We start from the raw sequence: 13,791 nt of genomic DNA on the forward strand, positions 1-13,791 counted from the left end.
CTTTTCTCCATTCCTCCTCTAGCACTGAGCCCCCCACCCCCTCACCCGATGCAGAGCTGCAGAGCTGCAGAGCTGAGGAAGTACACACATTATGCTCCTCAGCTCCAGCTCCTGGCAGGAGTAGATCTAGGTGTGGAAGGTCTCCAAGATACTGGAGACCAGATCCTTCCTGTCTCCAACAGCTGGGTTCAGCTGGGTCTGAGGTCAGCCTGGCTTCCCTAGACTGCAGTATGTCAGACACTAAGCCCAGCTAGGAGGAGCCATCTGCCCTCCTTCAAGCCTGGCTTCAGATTGATATCCTAGGGAGAAGGGACTAGAGTGAAGTCTTAGTTAGGGTTTTTATTGTTGTGATAAAACATGGGTGACCTAGAGCAACTTGGCAAGGAAAGGGTTTATTTAGTTTGCTTATACTCCCAGGTAACTGAGGAAAGTCAGGGCAGGGACCTGCAGGCAGAAATCATGGAGGAACATTGATTCCTGGCTTGTTCAGTCTGCTTGTTTCCTCTTTTTTTTTGAGTCAGGCTCTCCCTGTGTGTTCCAGGCTGGTCTTACAGAGATCCACCTGCCCCTGCCTCCTTACTTCTGGGATTAAAGGCATATGCCACCACACCCAGCTTCATCCTGCTTTCTTACACACCCTAGGAGCACCTGCCCAAGGTTGGTGCCACACACAGTGAGCCAGGCCCTCTGTTACAGGTGCCTGCCGTCCTAGTCCCACAGCTGCACCAGCCGCAAATAACACAAAAGACACTGTATTAGATATAAAGCGGTTGGTCTGTTACTAGTGTTTCTTATTGGCTAGTTCTGTCTTAAATATTAACCCATTTCTATTAATCTAAGTATTTCCATGTGATTTTATCTTACCAGAGAGAGGATGCGGAGTTCTACCCTGTTGGTCCTACATGTTGAAACTCAATCCTACCTCTTTCCAAATCTTCCTTGTCTCTTAGTCCTGGCTATCTTGCTTTCCTATTGGCCAACAGTGCTTTATTCATTAACCAATAAGAGAAACATAATTACAGAATGACCTCTCCAATCAGCCCTCCCATATAAATCATTAATTAAGAAAATGCACTACAGACTTGCCAATGGGCCATCTGATGGAGGCATTTTCCCAATTTCGGTTCCCCTCCCAAGATGATTCCAGCATGTGTCAAGCTGACAGAAAACCAACCAGGACACATGGCTTGCCCTGCTTAGAGACCCCACAGTCAGTGGGAAAGTGGGATTCCAGCAAAAAGGAAATGGCAGACAGAGACCATACAGGCTGACGTCATACAGCTGGTATTTGAGGGTCTGCATTCTAGCACTCTTACCCACTCCAAAATGTCCACAAAAGCATGTTCTCTGCAGCTGTGTGGCCAGAGGGGACATCCAGCTGGTCCCTTCCCATTCACACATTAGCTGCTATTTTTTTTTTTTTTTTTTGTGCACAAAAGAGGAGTTTGTAGCAAGTGTTGAAACACTGGTAACTGGGTAGTCTAGGAATAGACTCACAAAGGCCCGCTCTTGGATTTCCCCTCCAGTCCGCAGTGTGCTCTTTGTTCACTCTCTTCTTGATCTGCTTCCAGAAGAAAGTCTCCCGGGCACTTTCCTCACGACTTGTAACTTGTGTCTTAGCTCTGGCTTATGGTGTAAAGGCCTGAAGGCATCAGTATGCAGGCCAGGAGACACATTTTAACAAGGCAAGCTTCCAAACTGAAGCCATAGTAAATGTACAGCTGCCTCAGACAGGTATCTCCCCAGTTTTCCATTGAGAAGATATTTTTAATGGTTCTGGTGATTGATCCTAGGTGCTTGCATGAGTTAGAGAAGTGCTCTACACAGGCTACACCTCCAATCCCCATCTAGCAAACATGTACCGAGCACTTACCATGGGCCTTGCTAGCCACTAAATTCAGTGGTGAATAGTAACTGAGTGTGTGAACAACACAGTTCTGCCTTCAAGGACCTCTAAAGTCCAAAGCTAGAAGTCTTTATAATAGGGACACTTGACTGTCCAGGTTTCTGTAACTGACCAGTCATCTGAAACCTACCTATTGAGGTAGTGTCGGAATGCCTGAAACCAGCTGCATCTCCTAGAGCTGTCTCTGGGACAGAGACTTAAGCAGTCTGCTTTGTGACTTGACAGATCTCAATTTATGATGCTTGGCTCTTCATGCTCATTATCAGATGTTCTGTACTGATCTAAATCATGTGATATGAAACTTCCCACACCTTCAAGGGTTCCTAAAGGTTAAGTCTTTCCTTTGTTCAGGGGGTTGGTTTGAGACTTTGGAGGGGGATTTCTGGGAAGGTGGCCCCCCTCCCACCCTCTCTATCTTCCCATCCCCCTTCTCCTTTCCCTTTCTCATCCTCTTAATGAAGCTCCTGTCCAGGTTTTAAAGACAAGCCTCCCCTCCCTTCCATTTAAGACCCCATCATGTTTTAGATCTCCATTTATTGTTCTGTGTCTTATACTCTTCCTCAAACCTTGAGCCTTAGTCATGGCCTTGAGGCCCTTTCCTTCTAAGAAAATTCACCAAAGGGAATTCTGACACTTTCCTTTCCAAACTGACTGTTGTTGCTCATCTTTTATTATAGTAAGGAACCCTGTGCACAGGGACCTCATGAAAAACACCATGGTTTTGGAAGCACTACACCTTGCTGGCTGTGGCCAGGGTGTGGCACCATAGCTGTTTTTTCAGTTGCAAACATGAGCCACTCTCTTCCTGATTGCCACAGTGCTGTCATGTTGGCCATTGTGTTGAGGACCATGGAGCCATGACTCTATATTTGGAAGCAGAATCTGGGGTATTCTGCAGTAGAGGATGATGGGTCAGTTACATAGAGGGATGCTATGTAAGCCTCTTTATCTTAAGAACTTCTGGCTTCCTCCCTGGCTCCCAGGACTTCACCATGACTCTGTACCTGAGGCATTACTGGAGGGATGAGAGGCTGGCCTTCCCCAGCACCAGCAACAAGAGCATGACCTTCGATGGCAGGCTTGTGAAGAAGATCTGGGTTCCTGATGTATTCTTTGTCCACTCCAAAAGGTCTTTTACTCATGACACCACCACTGACAACATCATGCTGAGAGTTTTCCCAGATGGCCATGTGCTATACAGCATGAGGTAACAGTCTTTGAACATTATTCCTTTGCCCAGCGTCATTCCAGGATATCTTGCCAGATCCTTTAGCCCTGATGAGTTTGTCTCTGTAGTAGGCTCTATGGGTCAGCACAAGCCTTTTGATGTGGGTCAGTCTGATGCCACCCCTGCAGACAGCAACTTCTTTGCTTTACAGTTGAGCTAAAAGACTAGTTTGGTCCAAGCTTGATGGGAACATTGACCTTTTATCCCTTAGAGTCCATGACTCTAGTTGATTGGCAATAAAGATTTAAAATTAATAACAGTAGCTACTGTTTATTAAGTGCTATTACAGATTGGCTTTCATGCAAACTTGGCAGTTTCAAGGGTCCATATTCCTGGTCTGTTCATGTGAGTCACCACAGAATTAATGTTAGTACCTGATATCTTTTTATCTTGGGTGGACAATGGTGCAGGCCTCATCTCCCAAGCATCTCCGAGGGAGGCAGCCCTGCTGGCTGAGGTGGCACAAGAGGAGGGTGCAAGGGTGGACAGTTAGCAGGCAATACCCCCCCCCACTCCATCAGCTAGGGGACAGCAAGCCCGATAAAAGACCCACCAAGGTTCCAGAAGACAAAGCTCTAATTGTGTTTCCGAAGCTTAGATGCCTGACTTCTGACGGTGACCCAGGAGGCTACTGCCATCCTAAGCAGTGTACTGGGTCTTCCTAAGTGTGGGTAGAGCCTGAGTTGATGGTTCCCTCTCAAGCCAGCTCGTGTCTGTGTTGTGCAGAATTACCGTCACTGCCATGTGCAATATGGACTTCAGCCACTTCCCCCTGGACTCCCAGACCTGCTCTTTGGAGCTAGAGAGTTGTAAGTATCCATGGCTTTCATACCTTCATTGTATTCCCTCTCCCATCTTTGTACCACTAGAGAAACATGAGGTTGAGGGCTGCCTCCTGTGCCAGGAGCTGTTCATCCTGGAACAGGGTTTCCTTGTTGCTTTACATAGTAGAGATGCCAGCTCACTTATTTTCCTCTCCCCAAGATGCATATACAGATGAAGATCTGATGCTGTACTGGAAGAACGGGGATGAGTCCCTGAAAACGGATGACAAGATCTCCTTGTCCCAGTTTCTGATTCAGAAATTTCACACGACTTCCAGACTGGCCTTCTACAGCAGTACTGGTAGCTAATTCCTCTCACAGCAGACTCAAGCGTGCGAGCAGCACATTTGAGTTCTCCAGTCTTAGCCCTTCCCACTTCCAACAAATATAATTTACTATTCAAATAAAGCACAGTCCCAAACAGCACATTATTATTATTATTATTATGGTTTTTGTTTTTCCCCAAGGCTGGGTTTCATGGTGTAGCTCTGGCTGTCCTGGAACTCTCTCTGTAGAGCAGGCTGGCCTAGAACTCACAGAGACCCACCTACCTCTGCCTCAGGAGTTCTGGGATTAAAGGCATGTGACATAACCACCTGGCTCTCAAAATAGCACTTTTAAAAAGCAGGAAATAGAGTCAAAACACTGCCATCTTCTGAGGCCCCACCCCAGAGGTGACACAAGTTAGTAAATACTCTCAAAGCATCCTACTGTAGCTGTGGATTTCATAGGGATGGAGCTGTGTCTGGCATGCTATTCTGCAACCTCACCTGTCCTGCTTCATAGTGAGGCAAGGAACAATGTTTATTATCTATATCCTAACTGTATTTTGGTTTATTTTCCCTGCTGGTGGCTGAACCCAGGGCCTCACACATGCTCACTCTGTGTGCTGCCTTCTGGGCTACCTCTGACTCACTCCCCTGGCCCCAGGAGGGTCACAGTTCAGCACTTTGTTTAACCTCTTAGATCCCAGGCCATATGTGAAAATTTGAGGGGATCCATTTGCCAACCTTTGTCTGGTCTCACCTTAAAGTCCTTGGTTAGATTTTTAGGACTGCCATAATGAAATTCTACAGATTGGGTATTTAAAACAACAGAGATTTATTCTGTCACAATTTGTGAGGCCAGAGGTCTGAGGGCCATGGTCCCCCTGCAGGCTGGAGGGAAGAACCCTCTGCAAGCAATAACTTGCAACCTTGACCTGCAGCTGTGCCACTCCAACCTGCTTTGGCCTCCATGTGATGTTCCCCTGTGTCCTACTTTATGTCTTTCCTGTGTATCTATGTCCAACCTCCTTCTTCTGTAGGGGCACAGTCACTGTGTTAGGGTATAATCCAGCACGACCTTATTTTGTCTTGATTAGATCTGCAAAGACTTGTCTTTAAATAAAGTCCTACTAAATAAGTCCTACTAAATGGAGTTAAGACTTCCATTTAAGTACAACTCAACAGAACTGCAGGTATAGGCTCCCAATGGGATTATATTTCATCACCACTTGTCCCACATCCAAGACGCCCAAGCCCCTCTGTGGGAAGCTTTTGTGTGCCTTCCTGATTCTGCTTGCTCTCCTAGCCAGTCATCTGCCCAGTCCCCTTCTCATAGAACTGAACACTGGAAGAACACAGGCCCACCTAGCGCTGTGTGGGCATCAGGACAGCCACACGCCTGCTTCAGTGTCTGCGCAAGGGGCTCATCCTCATCTCCCCTTCACTCTGATAGACACACATGACTCCCTTAGCTATTCACTACAGCTGTTATCTTGTTTCATTTTTTTAAAAAAATATTTATTTTATTTTATGTAGATGAGTGTTTTGCTTGCATGTATGCATGTATATATGTGTATCATATGTGTGTCTGGTGTCATCAAATGTCAGAAGAAGGTATCAGATCCCCTGAAACTGGAGTTGTAAGTCACCATATGGGTGCTGGGAACCAAACCCAGGTACTCTGGACAAGGAGTAAGTGATCTTAACTACTAAACCATCTCTCCAGCCCTCTCATATATCCTTACCAAATCCAAATTAATGAACTCACTGCTAAGAATTTCTTATGTACTGCCAGGCTGTGGTGGCACATGCCTTTAATCCTAGAACTCACTCAGGAGGCAGAGGCAGGTGGATCTCTGTGAGTTCAAGGCCAGCCTGGTATACAGAGTGAGTTCCAGGACAGGCTCCAAAACTACACAGAAAAACCCTGTCTCTAAAAACAAACAAAAAATTCTTATATACCATTTATTATGTGCCACTTTGTATAAATTTATTTCTACCCTACAAACTAAGATTTCAATATTATTATTCCTTGATTTCAGATTGGGAAACTGAAGCTTTCCCACTGACTCAGGTTTCAGAGCAGGAAGAGGTCATGTTTGCTCCTGTTGGTGGCTTCTGTGCTGTAACAGTACACATGTCTATTTTCTTTCTCACTCAAGCCTTTCTAGAGCTCAGACTCAAATGCATCTTCTGTATCCGTATTCACTGTGTTCTGCACTCATGCGTGGGAGTGGAGGTCTCACACGGGAGACACACAGGGCACATGTTCATAGCTCTTTTCTCTGTCCCTGTGTTCTCAATACAAGGTCCCCGCTTTTCTTGAGTGGAGTCAAGGATGATAGAGTAGCCTCTACTGGAACAGAGGCAGCTGTCAGGAACATTCTGTGAAACCTCGAGTAGTGGGATTTCCTTCACGGATGCCATTTGGAGTGGGGAAGACAGCAAAGGTGGGGTGAGGCAGGAAGTGGTGAGCAGATTGTTTCTTCCTGTTCCTGAAGTTTACTTTCTGTTTGTCCATCTCCTGAAAAGCACCAACACATTCAGACAGCCCGGAAGACCTCAGGAGCCAGGGGTCAAACCTGTCTGAACACACCCTGTCGTTCCAGACCTTTCCTCCTGGCTTGACCCTCTCCCTGCTCTGTATTTACCTCCTGCTCTAGCCAGACCGCTCCCCAATGTTTCTGGGGAGCCTTAGGGATGCAGCCTGAGGCCCATCTGCATCCACACTCCTGAAGCCAGGTGCTGACAATCAGAGTTCCTTGGGACAGGCCTCCTGAGTCAGAGCGGGGTGGGAGTAGACAGGAGCTAAGCATCCCGCAGACCTTCTTGTGCACATGAGAACTCAAAGGCTGTTGCTTCTGGCCTTTGTGGCTCTCAGGTTGCATTCAGGCAGAGCCTGTATTTAACCAATCCTTCAGGGATACTCCCCCACCACCTACACGCACACCTGTTTTTGAGTAAGGGAGTATCCCTCATCCATGGGGCCCATGTGGGCTGTAAGGATCTACAATTCTAACAAAATCCTAAAGATACCCCCTCCCTCAAGTGTTTGAATACCTGCTCAACTAAAGCCACTGTATGAGCCAAGTCCTGGCCTTGAACTGAAAGCCCTAAGTGACCTGAGTCTCCTAGATCAGGAGGTCTTGGGACAGTCTCTGAGTTTCGATTCCTTAGTGTTACAAGTAATACCATTCTGATAGCCCCAACCACAGTTCCTTGCAGGACACCCTAGCCATCTTTGTCTTAGCTAATATGCTGCCTTGCAGTTGGCAACCTAACATTTCTCTTTAAGTCAGTTGACCTTTTGTACTTTATTTGGCAAGGGAAATTTGCATACCTATAATGGATGGACAGCTGGTGTCACTTGCCACAAAAGAAGATACATTAAATGTAATGAACACACGGGAGGAAAAAGAACCCTGCTTCTGTACCCCCACCCAAAGCATCTTGTTGCACTGACATCATGTGATACTTCGAGATGCCTGACAGTGCTGAGCTGAGGTGCAGGGGCTGCGGGTGCACACAGCGTTAGCTTAGACTCACTGCCTTTGGCACCTTTGTGTGTCACAGTGGTTATAGGTCACCAAGACCTCACACTCTCAAGCTCTTTTTACAACTATTAATCAGGGATTCTCGGAGTGCACAGTGAGTCAGCACCACAGCATCGGGTTTCCACCGAAAGGTAAAGGGTCCCAGGAGACTGATGGAGTGTCAGGAATAGAAGTGACACCAGGCTTCTGAGTAATGTGAACCCCCTATTTCTATGCTGGTGTGATGGAGTGAGTGCTAGCCAACTCAGCCATTAAGAGGGCCAGCGTGGGAGCCCAACTCTTCCAGCTCCTGACTCAGCAATACTGGCCTCAACAAGAAGGAACCAGTCTACCTTCTTAAGGAGCTATGGTCATAGTTTGCAAGTGATAAACAACAAACTACCAAGTAAAATCTGTATGTTTCCTCCTACCTTTTCCCCAAATTGATGGGGAAAGTTAGCTCAGATTCCATAGGAAAGGGTACTAGATATGGACAAGGTGGTCATAGCAGAGGGGCTCACATGTTAGGAGGGAAGGCATTGTATCAAGCCCACTGAACTTACTTTCTGTGGTTGATGAGGGACCTGGGAAGAGGGCTCTGGGGGAAGCTCTGCCTGGGACCTCATTCCTTCTCCCTGTGTCCCCAGGCTGGTACAACCGTCTATACATCAACTTCACTTTGCATCGTCATATCTTCTTCTTCTTGCTCCAAACCTACTTCCCTGCCACCCTCATGGTCATGCTGTCCTGGGTGTCCTTCTGGATCGACCACAGAGCTGTGCCTGCCAGAGTTTCACTGGGTAAAAGTATTTGATAAGGTGTGGTAGGATGCTTTTGGTTTTTCTTTCAGCTGATCACTAGGTAATGGAGAATTAAAAGTCGTGGGCTGGGTGTGGTGGCTCAATCATCTAATCCCAGCACTCAGACTGAGGCTGGAGGACTGTAAGTTTATGCCAACTTGGGCTACGTAGCAACCTTAAAAAAAAAAAAAAAGTAAAGTAAGTCTTTAGAATTCTTAACTGGTAGGCTTGTGAGTCAAAGGAGGACTTTTCTGCCTCTTGCCTACGTTATCCACATGAAGCCTGAGGTACCACGTCATGAAAATCTGGGACAACTAACATTGCACCCCTCAGTCTGTATCAGTCCAAAGGTGGAGGCAATCTGGAATATGAACAAGGCAGTGTGGGAGTGCAGTACTAAAAAGTAAACAAATGATTGACAAATTGTTCTGTAAACTCTAAAACCTTGCTGGCTTGTACAGCCCAAGGCTGGAGGCAGGTGCTGACCTGTGGTTCCTGGGGTAAGGGCTGTGTTTCTTCAGAGCTGCCATTCTGGCCTTTCCCAGGCCCTGGATTCCAGAGTGAAAATTTACAATCTAGTGTTACAATCTGAATAAAGTCAGGATGGACCCTGATAAATGGGAGATCTTATGAGTCATTGTTTTTAATTCCACATCGTAAGTGACCCCTTATGAGGCATGACCTTGTCAGACATGTCACAGAAACTCAGACTCCCAAGGTGACTGAAAACAGGCACATTGGGGGACATTCTGGAATGGGCAAGTCAGGGAAGGCTTGATTGTTTAGGGAGTAGAGCCTCACACCTCTATTGGGTGGAAATATGTCTGGGGTATCTCTCACTTGATTTAGGAGACAGAGAAAGTTAAATGTGACTGTGAGAAGTGGGCAGGGCTCTGGGGTAGGTCAGTAGCTGAACTATGATTGTTTTACAGGCATCATGACGGTGCTGACCATGTCCACCATTATCACCGGTGTGAATGCCTCCATGCCCCGAGTGTCCTACATCCGGGCAGTGGACATCTACCTCTGGGTCAGCTTCGTGTTCGTGTTCCTCTCAGTGCTGGAGTACGCAGCTGTCAACTACCTGACCACAGTGCAGGAGCAGAAGGAACGGAAGTTCCGAGAGAAGGTAAGGAGACGTCATCCCTTTTCTCCTGTAAGCTGTGCTAGTGTTTGGATGAGAAGGAGTTCTTTGGATGGGTAGGAAGGGGCCAATGCCTGTGGAAAGGAAGACATTAATGCCAAAGTGTGAACAGTTTTCTTCTTGCCCTGCTCAGACAGAAATTGAGGGTAGGCAAGAAGCTCTTTAAGTGCTGGTCTGTGGTAGCTTTTGCATCCCTCAACATTTGACAGCAACAAGTGCCAGCAGCAAGCAGCAGGTGCCACCGTCTAGGACTCCAACTCATAGATCTGCAACTGTTTCTTTTCCATGCAATATAGCTTGATCATGGATTGCCCTTCCCCATCCCCCCCACCGCCCTATTAACCCAACTTAATTCCCCCCTCCCCTTTTAAAAACAAAGCCAGGCAGTGGTGACACACACCTTTAATCACAGCATTTGGGATGCAAACACAGGCAGGTCTACAAAGCAAGTTGCAGGACAGCCAGGGCTACACATAGAAACCCCGTCTCAGACAGACAGACAAACAACAGTTAAAATAAAAAACAAATAAAAACAAGAAATACATATTGCGGTAAATAAGGATCAGGATAAACAAATAGGCCGAACAGATGTTTATTCAGGGAGAAATAACTTACAACCTAGACAGATGAACACCAGGAAATTCAACCCGATCCTCTCCTGTCCGAGTCACACCAGAAAGAGAGAGCCTTTTCTGGCCCCCTCCGACCTCCTTCCACAGGTCACTTCCGCCCATGGCTCCACCCCCAATGGGCGTGGTCAGTGCCACAGAAGGAGACAAAGTGAATATCCCACTACAAATACACCCTCACTCCCCCCAAAAAATTGAAACCATAATATACAAACAAAAGACAAATAAGACAAAAGAAAAAAAAAATGCCCAGACAAAGAAAAATGAAACAAGAAGTCTACAAAACTACCATTGCATTCATTTTATGTAGGCCATCAACTGCTAGTCATAAGAGGCTAATAAATCCAGTGAGATTCCGTTGGTGAAAATTAATTTTTCTTTGCCAATGGGTATCAATTACAAATAGCTTCTTAGTTAGGGATAGGAACCCCTGTCCTCTTCCCCTTTCAGTGCTGGTCCCCCGTCTAGCTAGAACTGTGCAAGCCATGTGCATCCTGCCATAGTCTCTGTGAGTTCATGTGTGTGTTTGTCCTTTTCTGTCTGGAAGACATGGTTTGTTTAGAGTCATCCATCACCTCTGGCTCTTACAACCTTTTCTCCTTCTCTCTTCCACATAGATCCCTGAGCCCTGAGGGGAGAGGTTTGACGAAGACATCCTATTTAGGGCTTAGTGTTCTCTCGATCTGTACATTGTTGTGGGTCTCTGTGTTAATTACCACCTACTACAAGAAAAAGGTTCTCTGATGATGGCGGAATGAGGCACTGCTCTATGGATACAGAAGACTGTCCTTAGGACTCATTTTATTGTTATGTTCTTTAACAGGATAATAGTATTTGGTTTTAACCCAGGCTCATGGCAAATCTAGTTTCAGGTTCTTAGTCACTTTAGCAGTGTCAAGTAATCCACCCAGTCAGAAAGTTGTTGAGGACTTCTGTAACTATTGTGCCATTATCGCACCAACGTATCTTGTAGGTGGGTCACTCTTGTGGGTCACAGCATTTGTAGCTAGGTTGATAGCTATCTTTGTTCTCTCATAGATGCACAATACCTTCTAGTACCATGAATGCTAGTCAGTAAGGGTGAAACTTCTAGTTGGGCATCAACCAGATTCCTCCACATCCAATGAGATATATGTGTTGTCTTTAGCAATAGGGCCTTACCATCTGGTTGTGGAGAGTAACCAATAGCCTGTGATATTTGGGGTTTTCATGGGGCCCCTGTGGACAATGACTATAAAAGATGTAACTCATTCTTGGTACTGGTTTTATTTGGTGGCCTAAGATGTCTAGTTGGAACATTGTTTCCATCATTATTTGGTGACTCCATTTACACTCCTTTTATATGTGTATTATTTTAGGGAACTTCTACAGTAATAGGTTTCCACATGATTTTTCAAATGACAATTAGTATTAGTTGTTCATTCCTACATTCCCTTATTTTCTCTTTTTTTCCTATCCCATTCCCTATTTAATTCTATTCCAATTTTCCTCTTTGTCTCTCATAAAAATATGTTCTATTTTCCTTTCCTTGGGAGACCTTCTCCTCCCCACTAGTCTCTTACCAAGTTACCTAAACCCTACGGTTATTTGGTTGCATGTATATTGGAGGCTTAAAAGCTAACATCCTCGTATAAGAGAAAGCATGCAATATTTGTCTTTTTGAGTCTGGGTTACCTCAGTCAAAATGAATTTTTCTAGCTCCATCCATTTACCTACATATTTCATAACTTCATTTTTTTAACAACTGAATAATAGTCCATTGTGTAAATGTACCACATTTTCGTTATCTATCTATTAGTTGAACATCTAGGCTATTTCCAATTTCTGGCAGCAATGGGTATGGATGATCAGCTAATCTCTGTAGTAGGGTGTGGAATCTTTTGGATATATGTCCAAGAGTGGTATGGCTGTATCTTGAGGTAGAGCTGTTTCCAGCTTCCTGGAACCACCACACTGATTTCCATAGTGGCTGTTTAAACTTGCACTCCCATTAGCAGTGAATAACCTGTTCACCATTCCCCACATCCTCACCAGCAAGAACTGTCAGTTTATTTGTCTATTTACTTCAATTTCTTTTTATTTTATGTACATTGATGTTTTGTCTGAATGTATGTCTGTACCTGTGTTGGATCCCCTAGAACTAGAGGCACAGTCAGTTGTGAGCTGCCATGTGGGTGTTGGGAATCGAACCCTGGTCCTCTAGAAAAACAGCCAGTGCTCTCAACCACTGAAGATATCCTTTCAGCTCTTATGATTTGTTTAATTGATCTTATCCAATATGACTGAGGTAAGATGAAATCTCAAAGTACTTTTAATTTGCATTTCTCTGATGGCTAAGTATGTCCAACATTTCTTTAAGTGTTTCACCTTTTAAAAACTGTGTTGTTTTCTTGATGGTCTTTTTTTTTAGTTTTTTTTTATATATATTTTAGATATTAACCTTCTATCAGATGTATAATTGGCAAAGCTCTTTTCATAACCTACTACTCTGTCCAAAAGACAGTGTCCTTCACCACACAGAGCTTTTCAGTTTTACATGATCCTATTTATTAGCTGTTTTTACTGCCTGTTGTGTTGGTGTCCTGTTCAGAAGTCCTTTCCCATGCCAGTGAGTTCAGGTCTGTTCCCACTTTCTCTTCTGTCACATTCAAATCATCAGGTCTTATGTTAAGAACTTGATCCATTTGGACTTGAGTTTTGTACAGGGTGATAGGTATGGGTTGCATTTTTCTACATATGGCCATGAAGTTTGGCCAGCATCATTTGTTAAAAATGCTATCTTTTCTCCAGTATGTACTTTTGACTTCTTTGTTAAAAATTAGGTATCGAAAGTATTGAAATCTGGGATGGTGATACCTCCAGCAGTTCTTTTATTGTTTATATTAAGCTGGAAATTGTTTTCTTTTTCCCAATATCTATGAAGAACTGTGTTGGAATTTTGATGGGGTTTGTGTGGAATCTGTAATTGCTTTTCATAGGAGAGCTATTTCACTAATTTAATCCTACTAATTCATGAGTGTGCATGAGTATGGGAGATCTTTCCACCTTTGGCTTCTTCCTTTCCTATCTGTATCCCCTTGACCAACTTCAGGTCTTTTTTTTTTTTTTTTTTTTTTTTTTTTTTTTTCTCATTTTGTTTTTTGAGACAAGGTTTCTCTGTGTAAACTTGACTGTCCTGGAATTCACTCTGTAGACCAGGCTGGCCTCAAACTCACAGATATTCCACCTGCCCCTGCCTCTCAAGGGCTGGGATTAAAGGCGTGCGACATAACTGCCTGGCAACTTCAGTTGTCTTATTGTTCTAGCTAAGACTACAACTATTATATTGAATACATATGGAGAGAATGGACAACCTTATCTTGTTCTTGATTTTAGTGGAATTGTTTTGAGTTTCTGTTTAGGTTGACGCTAGCTGTGAGTTTGCTGTAAATTGCCTTTATTATGTTGAGGGATGACCATTG

At 44.8% G+C, this 13,791-nt stretch overlaps 1 protein-coding gene across 1 annotated transcript in view; it reads left to right on the forward strand.

Annotated features, from left to right (window-relative positions):
• The window catches only part of Gabrr2 (gamma-aminobutyric acid type A receptor subunit rho2), a 32,738-nt gene that overhangs the window by 8,511 nt on the left and 10,436 nt on the right, over positions 1-13,791 (forward strand). The window contains exons 4-8 of the mRNA XM_051187469.1: positions 2,890-3,113; positions 3,861-3,943; positions 4,119-4,259; positions 8,405-8,557; positions 9,490-9,686. Of these exons, the coding sequence (XP_051043426.1) occupies positions 2,890-3,113; positions 3,861-3,943; positions 4,119-4,259; positions 8,405-8,557; positions 9,490-9,686 (798 nt within the window). The remainder of the gene's footprint in view (positions 1-2,889; positions 3,114-3,860; positions 3,944-4,118; positions 4,260-8,404; positions 8,558-9,489; positions 9,687-13,791) is intronic.

Source organism: Phodopus roborovskii, unplaced genomic scaffold (assembly GCF_943737965.1).
Source record: "Phodopus roborovskii unplaced genomic scaffold, PHOROB, whole genome shotgun sequence".
Lineage (NCBI taxonomy): Eukaryota > Metazoa > Chordata > Mammalia > Rodentia > Cricetidae > Phodopus > Phodopus roborovskii.